The sequence below is a fragment of the Arachis ipaensis genome, chromosome B6, assembly GCF_059453495.1.
Source record: "Arachis ipaensis isolate K30076 ecotype BB chromosome B6, ASM5945349v1, whole genome shotgun sequence".
Classification (NCBI taxonomy): Eukaryota; Viridiplantae; Streptophyta; class Magnoliopsida; order Fabales; family Fabaceae; genus Arachis; species Arachis ipaensis.
In genome coordinates this window covers 121,297,926-121,313,161 of record NC_142441.1, presented here as the reverse complement: position 1 = coordinate 121,313,161, position 15,236 = coordinate 121,297,926, and the positions used below count along the sequence as shown (strand labels likewise).

General features: G+C 31.2%; 1 protein-coding gene across 3 annotated transcripts; it reads left to right on the top strand.

Moving 5' to 3' along the window:
* Positions 1 to 12,604: 12,604 nt before the first annotated feature.
* Positions 12,605 to 14,596, top strand: LOC107647196 (protein NETWORKED 3C-like). 3 transcript variants are annotated; one of them, XM_088491693.1, is made up of 3 exons: positions 12,605 to 12,939; positions 13,710 to 13,889; positions 14,082 to 14,596. In XM_088491693.1, the coding sequence occupies exons 1-3, from the start codon at positions 12,864 to 12,866 to the stop codon at positions 14,474 to 14,476; spliced, it is 651 nt and encodes a 216-aa protein (XP_088347819.1). In that variant the 5' UTR covers positions 12,605 to 12,863; the 3' UTR covers positions 14,477 to 14,596. The 3 variants fall into 3 exon arrangements, with proteins under 3 accessions (XP_088347819.1, XP_088347818.1, XP_020960401.1); XM_088491692.1 differs by having other exon boundaries at positions 12,619 to 12,939; positions 13,710 to 14,596; XM_021104742.2 differs by lacking the exon at positions 12,605 to 12,939 and adding an exon at positions 13,001 to 13,618 and having other exon boundaries at positions 13,710 to 14,596.
* The last annotated feature ends 640 nt before the right edge of the window (positions 14,597 to 15,236 follow it).

Genomic DNA, 15,236 nt, shown 5'->3' with positions numbered 1-15,236 from the left:
TCAACCGGGATAAAGCGAGAAATCCCCTTTCTTTCCAGAATTTTGAAAAATACCCCAAATACATAATCAAATGAAGATGTGCATTGGAACTATAGTAAAATTACTAGAAAGTCAAATTGTATTTGAAGTAAATGCGGTTCCGCAAACCAATAAAAGTACAGGTGAGGTATTAGAAATAAATAGTTGTTAAACTGTATAAGAAATCTTCAAAGTTTCACATATAGATAAGTGTATATCTAGTCAACAGCAATTTTTATAAAAAAAGTTCTCAAAATTAGCTGTAATCACTGTCAAATAAGTTACTGCAGTGCTAAGTTAGACTGTTGAATACTAACACATAACAATGTTAAATACATCATCATTTTGGAGGATTTAGGTAAGATTAGAGTAAAATAACGTCATCTACATTTTTCTCTTTCAAATCACGCATTTGTATGGTCCCCGACCATTAATAAACGATTTTCCGCCAAAAGAAAAAATCCTTTGTTTTTCCTTGTCGCTTTATCTCCATCACCATTTCACATTAAGTCATCTTAAAGGTGCTCCATTCTCGCAGCACTACACTTTATCAGGTACAAGATTTTTTCAACAAGGGTAAACTACTAAAAGGATACCTGAAAGATTATTTTAGCACTGATAAAAAAGATTCTAAAAGACGCAAAAGACAAAATAACCTCTGAAAGATTTTAAAATTTGACAAAAATACTCAAACATAAAAGCATGACGTCACAGTAAATGAAAAACGCTGATTTGGCAATCGAAAGAGCTTCAGTGATTGTGGCAGAGAGCTTTAATGGCGTTTCTGTCGCGTCCTTTTCCTTCTTCTCTCACTTCTACCAGCAAGGCCACGACTACTTCTTCTACCACCAATCTGCCTCACAGGACAAGTATCGAGCTCCTTGACTTGCATAATATAGGTCTAGAAAGCATCTACCATATTTTCCCTGTAAGAAAATAATCATGAATCAGTACACAAAGTAGTCTCATTTACAAACTGAACTCCTAAAAACACATATCAATAATCCATCACCACTTAATCATAAAAATATGAGTATTTCTAAGAGGTTAAAGAGAAAACCCTCACAATCACTAACCCTAACCAAATCACTAAGTTTAAAATCAGAAAATTCATTATTGTGTTGAAGACCTACACACACACACACACACACACACAGAGAGAGAGAGGGGGGGTTACCTGACATTGTCGCGGTAGAGGCGATTAATGAGAATGTCACCACAGAGGTTGAGAAAGTAGATGACAGAAGCAGCCACCAGCATCTGGAATTGACGGAGATCTCAATTGAAAACAGGTGATTCTGTCGCAAATCTGCGGTTACGAGAAGGTATGAAGGTGGATCTTAGAGATGAAGAAGTGATCGCGGCCTTGGTGGTAGAAGAAGTGAAAAAGGAAGGAAAATGATGCGACGAAAATGCCATTGAAGCTCTCTACTGCCATCACTGGAACTCTTTCGGTTACTAGATTAGCGTTTTTCGTTTAGCACGTATGACGTCATGCTTTCACTTTTGCGTGTTTTTGTTAAATTTTAAAATCTTTCAGGGGTTGTTTTGTCTTTTACGTCTTTCAGAGTTCTTTTCATTAACGTCAAAATATTTCGAGTACCATTTTAGTAGTTTATCTTTCCAGCAAAATACCATTCACGTGCAAGGGTGGATCTAAAAGGGGCATGTAGTGACCTTCTCCCCCTATCTCCTAAAAAATTTTTGAAAACTTCTATTCTATTATGATTAGGCGAATTCTACTGTGTAAATGGAGAATTCTATGTAGATGACACATGTATGTTTATAATGAATGTAACGTGTTTTGCATCATAATGGAGGGAGACAAGTTCTCTACAATAATGGGCTCCACTGAAAGGTGGGCTTGTCGGAATTTTTTTTAAATAAGTAATTTAATTATTTAATTATCGAAATATATAATTTGTAGCATGTTTATCAATTTACATCGTATTGATTTATTTCGTTTATATTGTAATATAAAAATATAATATTTTAAAAAAAAATAAAAAATATAATTGGACCAAACTCTTAAAAATTGAACGTTTTAAATAATCTAGAAGATGGATGGTTTCAAATAATAGAAAAGATGGACAGTTTCAAATAATAGAAAAGATGGATGGAGAGAAGATGGGCGATTTTAAAATAATAGGAGGAGAGAGGTGATTTTAACTCACTAATTAATGGGCGACTGGACATATCACATAATTTAAAACTGCGCATTTAAAATCAATACATTATTTTCTTAGAAACCAACTCATTTAAATTAATAATAAAAAATTTTAGTGTTAATTTACTTCCTTTTTAAGTATGTTTTATTAAAAAAAATATACGTTAAAATTTAACTCCTAAATTAATTACAGAATATTTGTATATATTTATACATATAATAATTAAATTATCATAATAAAATTTAAAAAATTGTAATAAATAAATAATCTAAATTGCTTACAATAATATAATAATTTTTTAAGCAATTTAGATTACTTATTTATTACAATAATATTTAATATTTCATAAAAAATTTATTATATTATCGCAAGCAATTTAGATTATTTATTTATTATATTTTTTATTATAAAAATTTAATTATTATATGTATAAATATATATAAATATTTTATTAATTTAGGAGTTAAATTTTAACGTATATTTTTTTTAATAAAACATACTTAAAAAGGAAGTAAATTAACACTAAAATTTTTTATTATTAGTTTAAATGGGTTGGTTTCTAAAAAAATAATGTATTGATTTTAAATGGGCAGTTTCAAATTACGTGATACGTCCAATCGCTCATTAATTAGTTAGTTAAAATAGCCTCTCCCTCCTATTATTTTGAAATCGCCCATCTTCTCTCCTCTCATCTTCTCTGTTATTTGAAACTGTCTATCTTTTTATTATTTAAAACCATCTATCTTCTATATTATTTAAAACGTTCAATTTTTAAGAGTTTAGTCCAATTTAAATTCTTAATATTTTTTATTATTTTTAAATATTATATTTTTATATCTACAAATACACATATCTTGTTTACAATATAAATAAAATAAATCAATGCGATGTAAATTGATAAATACACTACAAATTATATATTTCGATAATTTAATAATTAAATTATTTATTTTTAAAAAAATTCCCGCAAGTCTATCTTTCAGTGGAGCCCACTACTACAGAGAACTTATTTCCCTCCATTATTATACAAAACACGTTACATTTATTATAAACATATACGTATCATCTACATTTATGAAATTCTCCATCTATACAGTAAAATTTGCCCATTAATTAAAAACATTTCTTAAATAAAACTTGTCTTGTAGTGATAATAAAAGCGGTTGATTTGCTTATGTTATTAGGTTTTAAATCTCCATCCATGCATTTTCATTATTATATTTTTTTATTTGGTTTAGTTTTTTTTTCTTTTCTTATATTTCTTCTAATTAATTTTTACACCTATTATCATATAAAAATACTTTAATAATTTATAATAACATTAATATCTAATTAGATTTTAAAAAATATATATATATGATAGTACATGAAAGAAAATTATTTTAAAATTTATTTATTTATCTCATAATATTAAAATTATAACATATTAAGTAAACTCATTAAATAAGTATATTTTACATATTTTATTCATTAATATATTTTAAATACATATAACAAAATTATTAGAACAACTAATGTATATTATTTTATGCCATATTTTTTTATGATAAAAAGTATAAAAACATAATTTATTCTCACATCAATACTTAACAAAGTAAATTAATTAAAAAAAATAGAAAGTAGATAATTTATATTTTTATCGGATCTAAAACTATGGAAAAAAAATTTATAAAAATTAAGATAACTTCCTTATTTGACAAGCTTGTATTACATTTTTTAAATTAAAAAAAAAACACTAATTATGATTATATATATTACCAAACATAAAATATTTATTTAATTATATAAGTTTTTTTAATTTTTATCCTCTCTACCAAATTTTTAGATCCACCCTGCTCACGCTATATATAGAGAGAGCATGATCCCTCTAAACCACATTTTTTGATGTTGTGAAAGTATTGTCTGAAATAGAGGAGGTTGAGGGTGTTGTTGGAGTTGGTAAGAATGACATAGAAATAGAAGTTGAGCATGTTGAGAAAATCACCCTCTAATAATGGCAACAACTTAACAACATTTTTAAATATCAAACTTACCTCATAATTTGGACACCCGTAAAATTATCTTCCATGATTCACTACATACCTGAATACTTAATGATTGTGCGCAAGCTATAATTGCATAACACAACATTCTTAGCATCCTTGAGTTGAGTTTTGATGTAATTCATTGCAATTGATTTGTTTTTATTTGAGCTTCTTTAACTTCTTTTTCTATCCAGCAAGTACAAGGGGCAAAAGAGTAGCAGTGAACAGAAATAAAGGAGAAGATGAAGATGAAGGTGTTAATGTCATTTTGGGACTTCAGATTTTATAATGGAGGGAGTGACTAAAATAAGTTCAATCAACCAATTTGATTCACCAAGTTTGATTATACTCATGTAGTTACCATATTGAAACTTAACAGTCCAAGTTATTGCTACAATAACAGAATCTGGATTAAAGACCAACAAAGATTCTCAAAATTCAATTTGAAAAACTTATTTAGGCATTTCTAAAAATGAGGGACTATTCTAAAACTTTTTTTTTTTAATTCCAGGACTATTTTAGGTATTACCTCGATCTACATTACACTACATAATTGGGACCACTACAAAGAAATCATGATTAATTTTATAACTCTAAATTAAACAAACTAGGACTACAAATGATAGATATGAAAATTGCTTGAAAAATAGGGAACCAAACTCACCTTGTTAATAGAAATAGTTTCGTCAGACCGCCACCTTCATGGCCGTTGTTGCCATCTCATAAGCTGTGTTATGACTTCACTATCTTCCTTTTCACCTTTTTTCCCTTCTTCCTTTTAACACTACAGCTTCATTCCTCGTGTTGCCATAGTTGTCGGTAACTACCCCAAGCATTAAACTATAAACTCTAAATTATGAATCCTAAATATTAAAATTTAAATCCTAAATCTTAAAACGCTCCAAAAGTAAAGATTAAAATAATAAGTTTACAATAAAAGAATTGATTATATTCATTAGTTAAAAGTTAATTCTCTATACTTATCCATAAGACGAAACACATGTTTTACTACTCCTTAAATGATCATTATACTAATTGGAAAAGGTGCTAAACAATCCCAAATTAATTGGCCAGTCCCACTTTGATAGAAAATGTTCATGTCATAAGCAAGTTAATATTTATATTGCTCTTTAAAATTATACTTGTGTCTCAATCTGGCCTTTAAAATTTTGATTTGATCCCTCTTCATTTAACATTCATGACTCATGATAATTTTTAGCATTGTTTTTTGTCAAAGAACTGTTAATAACATATTGAGATAAACTAACACTATTTTATTAGATTTACTAACGACTATCTAAATTAGTAATTAAAACTTTTTTATTTCAATTTACTTTCTACGAAGCATTTAAAACCCTAATTCTAATTTCACTTAAAGGTTTTAAAAGTTTCTTAGGGAGTAAACTTAGATAAAAAAATTCAATTGTCATGTCAAATAATTGTTAGGGAGTTTGACATGACCGTCGTAAATCTATCTCAGTACATCATTAATAGTTTTGTGATAGAAATAAGATGGGGACTATTATAAGTTATAAATGACAAATCAGGAGACTAAATTGAATAAACTAAAACGTCATACACTATATTAAAATACAGATGTAACTTTAAAAATCAATTTGAGTATTAATTCGACCACTAACGGTACACCTCAACAATTTTTGTTAGGAGGTAGCTTGTCCATTAGGAAATCATCAGGGCTGAGCCTCATCTTAGTCTTTCTGGGTTATGACTACTGTCGTCCTCGGTTGGATTGTTGTTAGAGCAAGAGATATTGTTAATTAGTGCTTATTTTATAGAAGGTGCTAATGGGAAGGAGTTAGATAGCCATTTTTGCAAAAGTTGTTGGTATCCCCTGTCATGGTATTGGGCATTTTGTAGCTGATCTTATTATATAGCCTTTGGTGTTTTGCTTTCTTTTGATTGTTTGTTTTTTTTGTTGACGTAAGCTTGTTTGTGTTTTTGAGTTCTAATTCGTATGAGTTCTCGCATCTCTTGTTGAGAATAAGTGAGTAGATAACTATGGAAGAAAATACTAAAGATAAAGTATCACATTATAAATAGGTTTTATGTATAAAATTTTGACACAAATGTTTTCCTGATTTACTTGAAAAAATGAGATACTTTTGTTTTTTTTTTTTAATTTGGTGATTTTATTTGAAGTGGACCTTTTTATATGAATAACAAAATATATTAAAATAAAATTGAAAAAGTGATATAGATATGAAAGTTTGCCTTGGTCGTGTTATATATAGTTGTTCCAATATAGGCTTAATGCTCAAGGCCTAATATGGACCTAACCCAATAAAGCCTCAAACCGCAGAAATCTAACGTTGACCCAATAAGCATGTCTCCTGAGTCCTGACCGAGTAAAGTCAGTTACGATTATTCGGCTCTTAGCCCCCTTTTAATACCAAAAAAAAAAGTCAGATACGGTAAGTATAACTCACTCAACTACTAAACCCTGACTCACTCGACTTAGTGAGTAAGCATCATTACACATCAACAAAACGACGACCCGATTCACCTCACATGACCTTGCATTTATCGTTTGAACTCAATCTCCAAGTCAAATAACCACTCAACAACTATGTGTTTGGAAAATCTGTTAGAAGTGATGAATGACGTTTAAACTTTTTGAAAGTTTTAATTTTTGGTTTGATAATTTTTTTTTCATGAACTATTAAGTGATTTTGTTACCAAAATCACGTTTATAAGAAGTAACTATTTTTAATTTTTGCATTTTTTTACGGAACTTTTAACTATAGATACTAATCATTTATTTATCTTTTACCAATTTTATCTTTTATGTATGTTATTGTATTATTTATAGAATTCTTGTTATTTCTATTTATATGAGCTCTATTTTTTTATTATTTATTATTTTTATTTTTTTCAACTATTTGTGTGATATTATATACTTTTATAATTATAATTTTTGTGTATTATGTTTATTATTATCTTTTTATAATATGATTTATTGATTCTATTAGGTAAAGTAAATTAAATCAAAAATTAACTGTAAATAATAATAATAGTAAAAAAGTATAGCATACTAAAAAAAGAGAACTAAAAAAATACTATATGAAAATATCATTTTTTATAATTGTAATTCTCGTATACTATGTTTTAGTGTAGTTTTTTATAATATAGATTATGATTCCATTAAAAAAGATAAATTAAATAAAAAATTAATCATAGATAATAATAAAATTATAAACGTTTGGATTCCAAATTAATCTTAGGAATAAGATTATTGAGAGTACTAGAATAAGAGTACGATGTAAAAAAATATTAAAGTAACATTCTTACGTTAATACTTAAAAAATGTAATATATTTGATTAAATATATATATATATATATATCTAAAATTTATATTTTTTATTTTTATTTAAAAATATATTTTGTCTATTTTTATATGTTATTTTTATTTTAGTAAGTAAATATTAATTTTAGAGTAAATTACCAATTATGGCCCCGAATTTGTAAAACACTGACATAAATACCCCTAATATTTGTTAACGATAATCATATCCTTGAAAAATTTAAAAACGGAACAAATCTGCCCAACTGTGAGGAGAACCCTTCTTCGTTAAACGGAGCTTGGTGATGTGGCAAACGAAAGTCCAACGTGGCATCCGTATTAGGCTCTCAATCCCGTTTTGTTCATGTATCCCCAATTCAACAAGCCCTAATTGCCCAATTCAGATGAAATGACGAAATTAATCCTAAGTGAAACACCATATTTAACAAAGACTATGTTGGACGCGCGAAACTGAAGAGTTTGTAGGAGGTCGTCTCTGTTTCTCTTCGTCTGTTGTCGCTTTATATTCGTTTCTTGGATTTGGCAACGTCACATGCAGTATCACGTTTGGCGTTGATACGGAGTGAAGAAGTTGCTGTCGATCAACCAAGGTTTTGGTAAGCATCTTATGTTTGCATTGTTGTTATTATTAGTCGTTTGGGGTTTGCAATGGAGGTATGATGATGGTGTTTTCATGTGTTGTGTTAGCTGATTATGACTTTTTTGATGATTTTTGTCAGATGGCTACGCACATCACATTTGTTTATCACCATCGGGGTTGGTTAGAGAAGGATGCAGATGGTGTGCTGAAGTATAATGGTGGTTTAGTGAGTATCATCGAGAGGGTGCATGTTGATACTTGTAATCTATTCCTTGTTGAAGGCTTGTTTCTAGATTTAGGTTATACTAGGTTTAATGAAGTTTATTGGTTGGAGCCAGGGATGGATTTAGCTAACAGGTTACGGGGCTCAGAAGGGATGCTGATGTGGTTAAGATGTGTGATGCTGCACTGAGGAATGAAAACAGTGTCCACTTGTATTTTGAGCATCCAGTTGATGCAGATCCAGAGTATGTTGATGAGGCTGAGGTTTTGGCTAACGAAGATGTTGACATGCCTCCTTTAGAAGACCAGCAAAATCATGACCAGGAACCCCAAAAAAATGAAGAGGAGGAAGGATCTGAACATACAGAAGTAGAGGGAGTTCCTTTATTAAATGAAGCAAATGAACAAGACGATTCCCCACAGCACGAGGAACAACAACAAGAAGAGGATGAACCAACGTTGAACAACGGGGGGTATGATGAAGCATTGCCAGAGGAGGCTGGTACTGAAAACCTTTCTAATCAAACTGAGGTTGGAACAATTGAAAATGAGGCCCCCAATTTAGGAGACAATCAGCAGACACATGTTGAAGACCATGAGAGGCTATCTAATCCTGAAGAAGTTGATGGCAGGGGAAGAAAACGCAGGAAGAAACATGCGAGGCCCCCACCATCTGGTAGAGATCAACCTGCACCACAAAACAATAGTGATGCACATGCTGGTTAGTATATGAATTGTAGATCAACCTCATCTGTTGATGCTTTGAATGATGTTGTCTTCGTAGGTGAGACATAATTCCAGGACATGTCCTGATAAGAAGACTTATGTTGTAGCTGAGGAAGATGAAGATGCACAACAAGCACCTGAAGCAGGTCAGCCGGCAACAGGAGGAATTGTGCCACCCAGGGGCTTACAAGACATGTCAGACTCAGAGCAGGAGATGTTTTGGGAAGAAACCATGGATGCAGTTGAAGAGGAGCTCACCCAAGGCCACCCACAGTCTGAAGCTGATGAAAAGGTAGCTCATTTCTCAATAATTGCTGTTTACAGTAAATTCACATGTACTAATTAGACTTAATTTCTTGTAGGCCAACATGAACACATCCGGGGCAACAACTCATGGTGAAGGAGGGAGAGCTGCTAGATCCAACCCTGCAAGGAGAGCACCAAGATCTAAAACTCCCTCCAATGCTGCTGCGGCTGCTGCTGCATCTACTAGCAAGGAAAGATCCAGGGTAAAGATGCCTATTAGGAGACACCCCTTAGCCCAACCAAGTATGAGGCCCATATCTACAGCTCCAATAGCCCAACCCAATGTTAGGCCCATAGCTCCAGGCCCATCAACCACTCCAAGGCCCAACCCACCATTTAGGCCCCCACGGATAAGGCTCGTTGCACCTTCTACAAATGCTGCTGCTGGTTCAGGAGTTTCAGACTCCACAAGGACTCCACTTGTGTCAAATGAAACCATGAATGGTGCATCTAAAGCAACCACTTCTAGGTTCTCAAAGTTCATGCCAAATCAGTCAACTTGAGGAAAACTTTGGTGCATAATTAGTTGATCTTTTGGGTTATAAGTTGATATTTAGTTGCAGTGGTTTATGTAGTTTTTGGGTTGTATGTTGATATTTAGTATGGTTGGTTATTGCCTTTTGTTGGACAATTTGAGTATTTTGATATCTAGTATTAAGATTGATTATCCAGTATCTAGTATTTTGGATGGAACAATTAGTTCTAATGCTTAATGTTATGCAGACCAATTACTTAATCTTGTGCCTTTACCAATTTTTATTTCTTAGGTCTATTTGAAATTAGTTAACATATCTCAGTTACCTTTTTAGTTAGATTCACTTCACTCAATTCATGCTTCTATTAGTGATGCAATCGAATTCAAGACACATATCCAATTGCTCAACAAGTGACTAAATAGCCACAACAATGTCAACATAACTTCTAAGCAACAATAACAATTAACATTCATTAATAAACCCTGTCCTACAGTCATCCCTTGTCCTATCTAACCAAACAAATCAAACTCATACATAAACTCAGTACAACTCCACCCAGAATGAAACACACAAGCAATTCAACTCTCTTCATCTGCTCTATCAACATCTTTCCATCTATGTGTGTCGTCTCAGTCTCAATACTGGTAAACATCCCTTTCAAGACTCCACATGTATTGTATACTACTGTGCCATTATTGGAGGATTCTTCCACCCCAGCAGATTCCTCAATAGATTCATCCATCCACTGAAAATAACGGCACCCAGTGTTCTTCGTCTGCCCAACACAGATACAGTTCATCAAGGTCAATTCTCAACCGGGGGGAGGGGGGGGAGGGACAAATGAAGCAGAAAAATCATACATACCTTCCATAGAGGACACCTGAAAAACCATCTTCTTGGGTTTCTCCTCGTCTTCGACTTTAAGGCCACCACCTGAAGACGGCAGAAGCATGTCCCATCATATGGCTTGCTCACATGTTCTTCGAGCCCTTCAGAGCTACAATTTTCCATACACTGTGTCCTTCGATTACAATTTGACATGACTCTGCTTCCACCATGCATGGCTCTGGTTAGGGTTTTGCTTGCTGCCCAAATTGGGGAAAACGTTCTCACCTAACACTATATAAGGGAGAGAAGGGATTGAAAGCCTAATACGGATGCCACGTTGGACTTCCGTTTGCCACATCACAAAGTTCCGTTTAACGGAGAAGGGTTCTCCTCACAGTTGGGCAGATTTGTTCCGTTTTTAAAATTTTCAAGGGTATGATTGTCGTTAACAAATATTAGGGGTATTTATGTCAGCGTTTTACAAATTTGGGGGCATAATTGGTAATTTACTCTTAATTTTATTATAAAATTAACTAATAAGATCTATTTAAATATCTAAATTAAAATGATAGGATAATATAAAAAAATTATTCAAGTTGATGTTTTTTTTAGTAATTTTTTTATCTAAAAATAATTTTGAATGGTATAAACCAAACAACATTTATTTTACTATACTTCATTTTGATACAAAAATTACCAAACATAAATTATTTTAACACAAATTTATTTTTTATCAAAATCAAGTTTACAAAATCAATTTTATGCGAACTCTCGTTTATAAAGTGTAATCTAAACACACATTAATAAGTTAGGAAACACCTTACACAAGAACTCAACGACTTAATTTTCAAGAAATTTGGGTCACTAACCCTTTTATAACATTACTTAGTTTTGAGTTTATTTCAATCATCTAACAGTTACTTATTTAGATATTGGACTCTTTTACAGGTCCTCGCGGTCCTGTTTATCCAGGGCTTTCGCTAATTTTCAGCCAACACCAAAGTGAATCACCTATATATAGTAAATAGTCAAATTAGTCACTCGTTTTTTAAATTGATCATTAAAAGATTTTTTTAATTAAATTTATCTTTTAAAGATTTTAAATTAATCATATTGATCCTTTCGTCACTTCCATTGAGAATTTATTGATATGGTACTTAAATAATATCACAACACATACCTAATAGTCTGAATGTATTAACATGATTAGTTTATGAAATTAGATCAAATCAAACTCAAATTGAGAGATTCTAATGCCTTAAGATTTTCTCTCCATTAGATTTTGATTTGATTTAATTTCATAAATTTATTATATTAATAATCAATTAAGACTTCTAAGTGTCTGTTAGATGTCATTTATTTTTGGTGACTTATTGGATGTCATTTAAAGTGTCATATTAATAAATTTTGACACTATTAACAAAAAAATGACAAAAAATGATTAATTTAAATTTTTAAAAGACGAATTTGATTAAAAAAATCATTTTGTCCGAATAAAAGTATAAAACCATTGTTAAAAGCCCAAAATGACAACTTTTGAAGAGATCGTTGTCAAAAATTAAATTTAGAAAATAAAAATAGTAGTTCCTTTAATTTTTCATTTTTCCTTTTTTCCTTTTTGGTCAGAAATGGTCCATTGAGATGAATCTGACAATCAGGACCATACCTCCGTAAATTTTAATTTATTTATTTTTTAAAAAAAGACCATCACGACCATGTGATTCAAACTTTTATCGTACTTGTACCTAAGCCTTCAATTCTTCAACCATGTGTATATTACTATACGCGGTACAATAAATTATGTTGTATTTTTCCATCAATAATAAATTAATAATTGATTCTACTGTGAACTGTATTCTGAATACAGCTGCATATTCGAAATTAAACTCATTAATTAGTACGTATATTATAAGGAAACACAAATTATACTGCTTCCCAGAAAATCCATCAGGAGATTAATGAGAAATAATGGGCGCATTTGAAAAACTACATTTATTTGGTTCTTTGAGAATGCGTTCCAATTTGAAAAAGAATCTGCTTAACGTTTAGCTGCTGCCACACAGATCCTGGAACTGCACCTACCTTTTCATATTCTTTACTTGATCCTTTACACTTTACCCTGTTGCTCCTTCTTTGGTCCTCTTCTGATAAATTATCTTGTTCTGTGATAATAACCGATAACAAATTTGTTCATGGAAAATAATGATCATGAATCTTGGAGTTCTGCACATATCTACAAGTCTCAATGGCTTCAAACAACCATATCAGGTCTCTCTCTTTCTCTCTCCTATATATATATATATATATATATATATATATATGCCAAAGTTCAATAGCTTTGCTTCATTTTACATGTTAAATAAAAAATGCATGACCTTTTGTGTTGTCAGGTTATTGTTTTGACAAAGCAAAAGGTCATTTGATTTGCATGCAACATGAAGGAAAGTTAAATTTATTTAGGATAGTTCTTTATAATTAGTTGTCAGCTTTCTTTGATTTGGATTTTCCGTACAACAAAGTTGGGCAACAAGATTATTAGAGTGGTTGTGGAAGATGAGTCGGGGAGAAAATTGGTTATGTGACATATTTCCGATGTCTTAGGGAGCAAGACATGTCTTCTTCTAGGATCCAATTATTTGCCACTATAACTAAGTAAAAGGTAGGGATTAGAACACAACCAAAATGTTTGAAGTCTACTAGATTAGTATTGAAAAAACACTCTCCAGAAACAGTAATCAAACGTGGTCAGGTTCAGTAAATATGTGTATAGTAAAGAAGTTTATGTAAATACTAGATTAGTGTGGGGTCAAAGTATAAGATGATAAGGGAAAAATATATATATAGTATCTATATCCTACTAATAAAATACCTCAGTTTAGTTAAGAACTGCATCCATCTCTGGGTATATGGAGAAGGTCCCTCGTATGATTAAATCATAGGAATTCTGGTAAGCACACATCATTCAAAATGTTCGTGCTCTAGATTAGTTGTGCTGCACATTTTACTCAAAAGTCCCTGGGTATTTGATCAATTTACAGATTTGGATGAGAAACTGGAAGCCATGATGACCATTTTAGAGGGTGGCAGCAACTCTCCAAACCACGAACACAGAGATTATAAATGGAGAGAAGACTTCATGTGCATGCTTGAAGAATTTGGCCAGTCTTACCGCGCTTTAGCGATAGCACATAACCAACTCAAGTGCAAAATATCTGATGGTACCTATAAAACCTCTGAAAATGATGTCTTTCATTCAAGATCTTTATTATCTTCTGGTATATCAAAATCTCCCCTGAAGGGTTCTGATATCAATTTTGATTGTACCAATACAAATTCTTTATCAAATAAGCAAGAAGGTGAATACCATGAGTTTTTATCAGCTGACTCATGCAGCATGAAACTTAAACCAGAGCTTGAAGGTAGAGACACTGAAATAGAAGAAGGAATGACTAATCTCTCTATCAATAGAAATGATTCTATGAAGATTGCTGATTCAGAAATAAACCTCGAAGATCCATCAATGGTGGACTTTAAATGCGACAATAAGTGGTCGGCAATGGAGTTTCAAATTGCCAAGCTTACAAAAGATAATGTGAACCAATTTATAGAGTTGGCAAGAAGAAATGACGAAAAGAGAGAAACCATAAGAAGGCTTCACTTGGAGGTGGAAGATTTGAAGCGTAAGAACAGGGCCCTGCTGTTTTCTTCAAGGTACTCCAATGCTAATTTAGAACGCCATGAACCGTGGATATCAAACCCAGGAGGAAATAACATAGGCAAACTCTTCAGAGGTTGCTCTCCATGATGTTTGTGTAGAATTCATGAAACAAACTCTTGTGCATAAATCTTGAATAACTATAAAGATATACTTAGTCATATAATTCGCGAATAAGCACCTGTGGAACTGAGGATAAATTTAGGCGCATGATTTTTGTTTTTCACAATCTCAATGATTTATGATGTTCACAAGTCAAGACTTCATCCATATCATATGCAATTCAGTATCATTTATTTGACTAAATATTTTACAATATTAATATATTAAAATTAAACTCATTTTATTTATCATTAGTTATGTAGATAAATAATTATATTATAACTTCGAATCATGTGAAGAATATCAAATAGAGTTTTCTATAAAAAAAAATTAAATAAATCGTGTAAAATAATTATTTATCCAGCCATAAGTATAACCTCAATTTTAATTTAATGTAAAAATAATTTTATATTTTACATAACTTTTTTTTATAGACATCGGTACATAAAAGGCCAAAGAGAAAGAAAACTAAACAGACACTATCCTAGAGAAAGTAGTTTCAATTAGGTCTGCATGAAAACTTAAAGAAATAGACGAGAGAACAGAGAAGACAAAACATAACTAACAACTTAATTACTTTGAAAACGAAATTGATTAGGGATAATCACAAATTTGGTTACATTTGATTATTTGAATATAATTTTACCAACGAGTGTTTTTCATGTACTCTTTAAGTATATATTAGTGGAAAGTTTTACATTTTTTGTGAAATTAATATAATTATAAACTTCAAACATCTTTATTTTTT

What these genes read in the sequence shown, in the direction of transcription:
- LOC107647196 (XM_088491692.1), top strand. Translation starts at nt 12,864, where the DNA reads ATGGAAAATAATGATCATGAATCTTGGAGTTCTGCACATATCTACAAG. An exon ending in GCTTCAAACAACCATATCAG is followed by an intron (nt 12,940 to 13,709) that starts GTCTCTCTCTTT and finishes ATCAATTTACAG; the next exon opens with ATTTGGATGAGAAACTGGAA.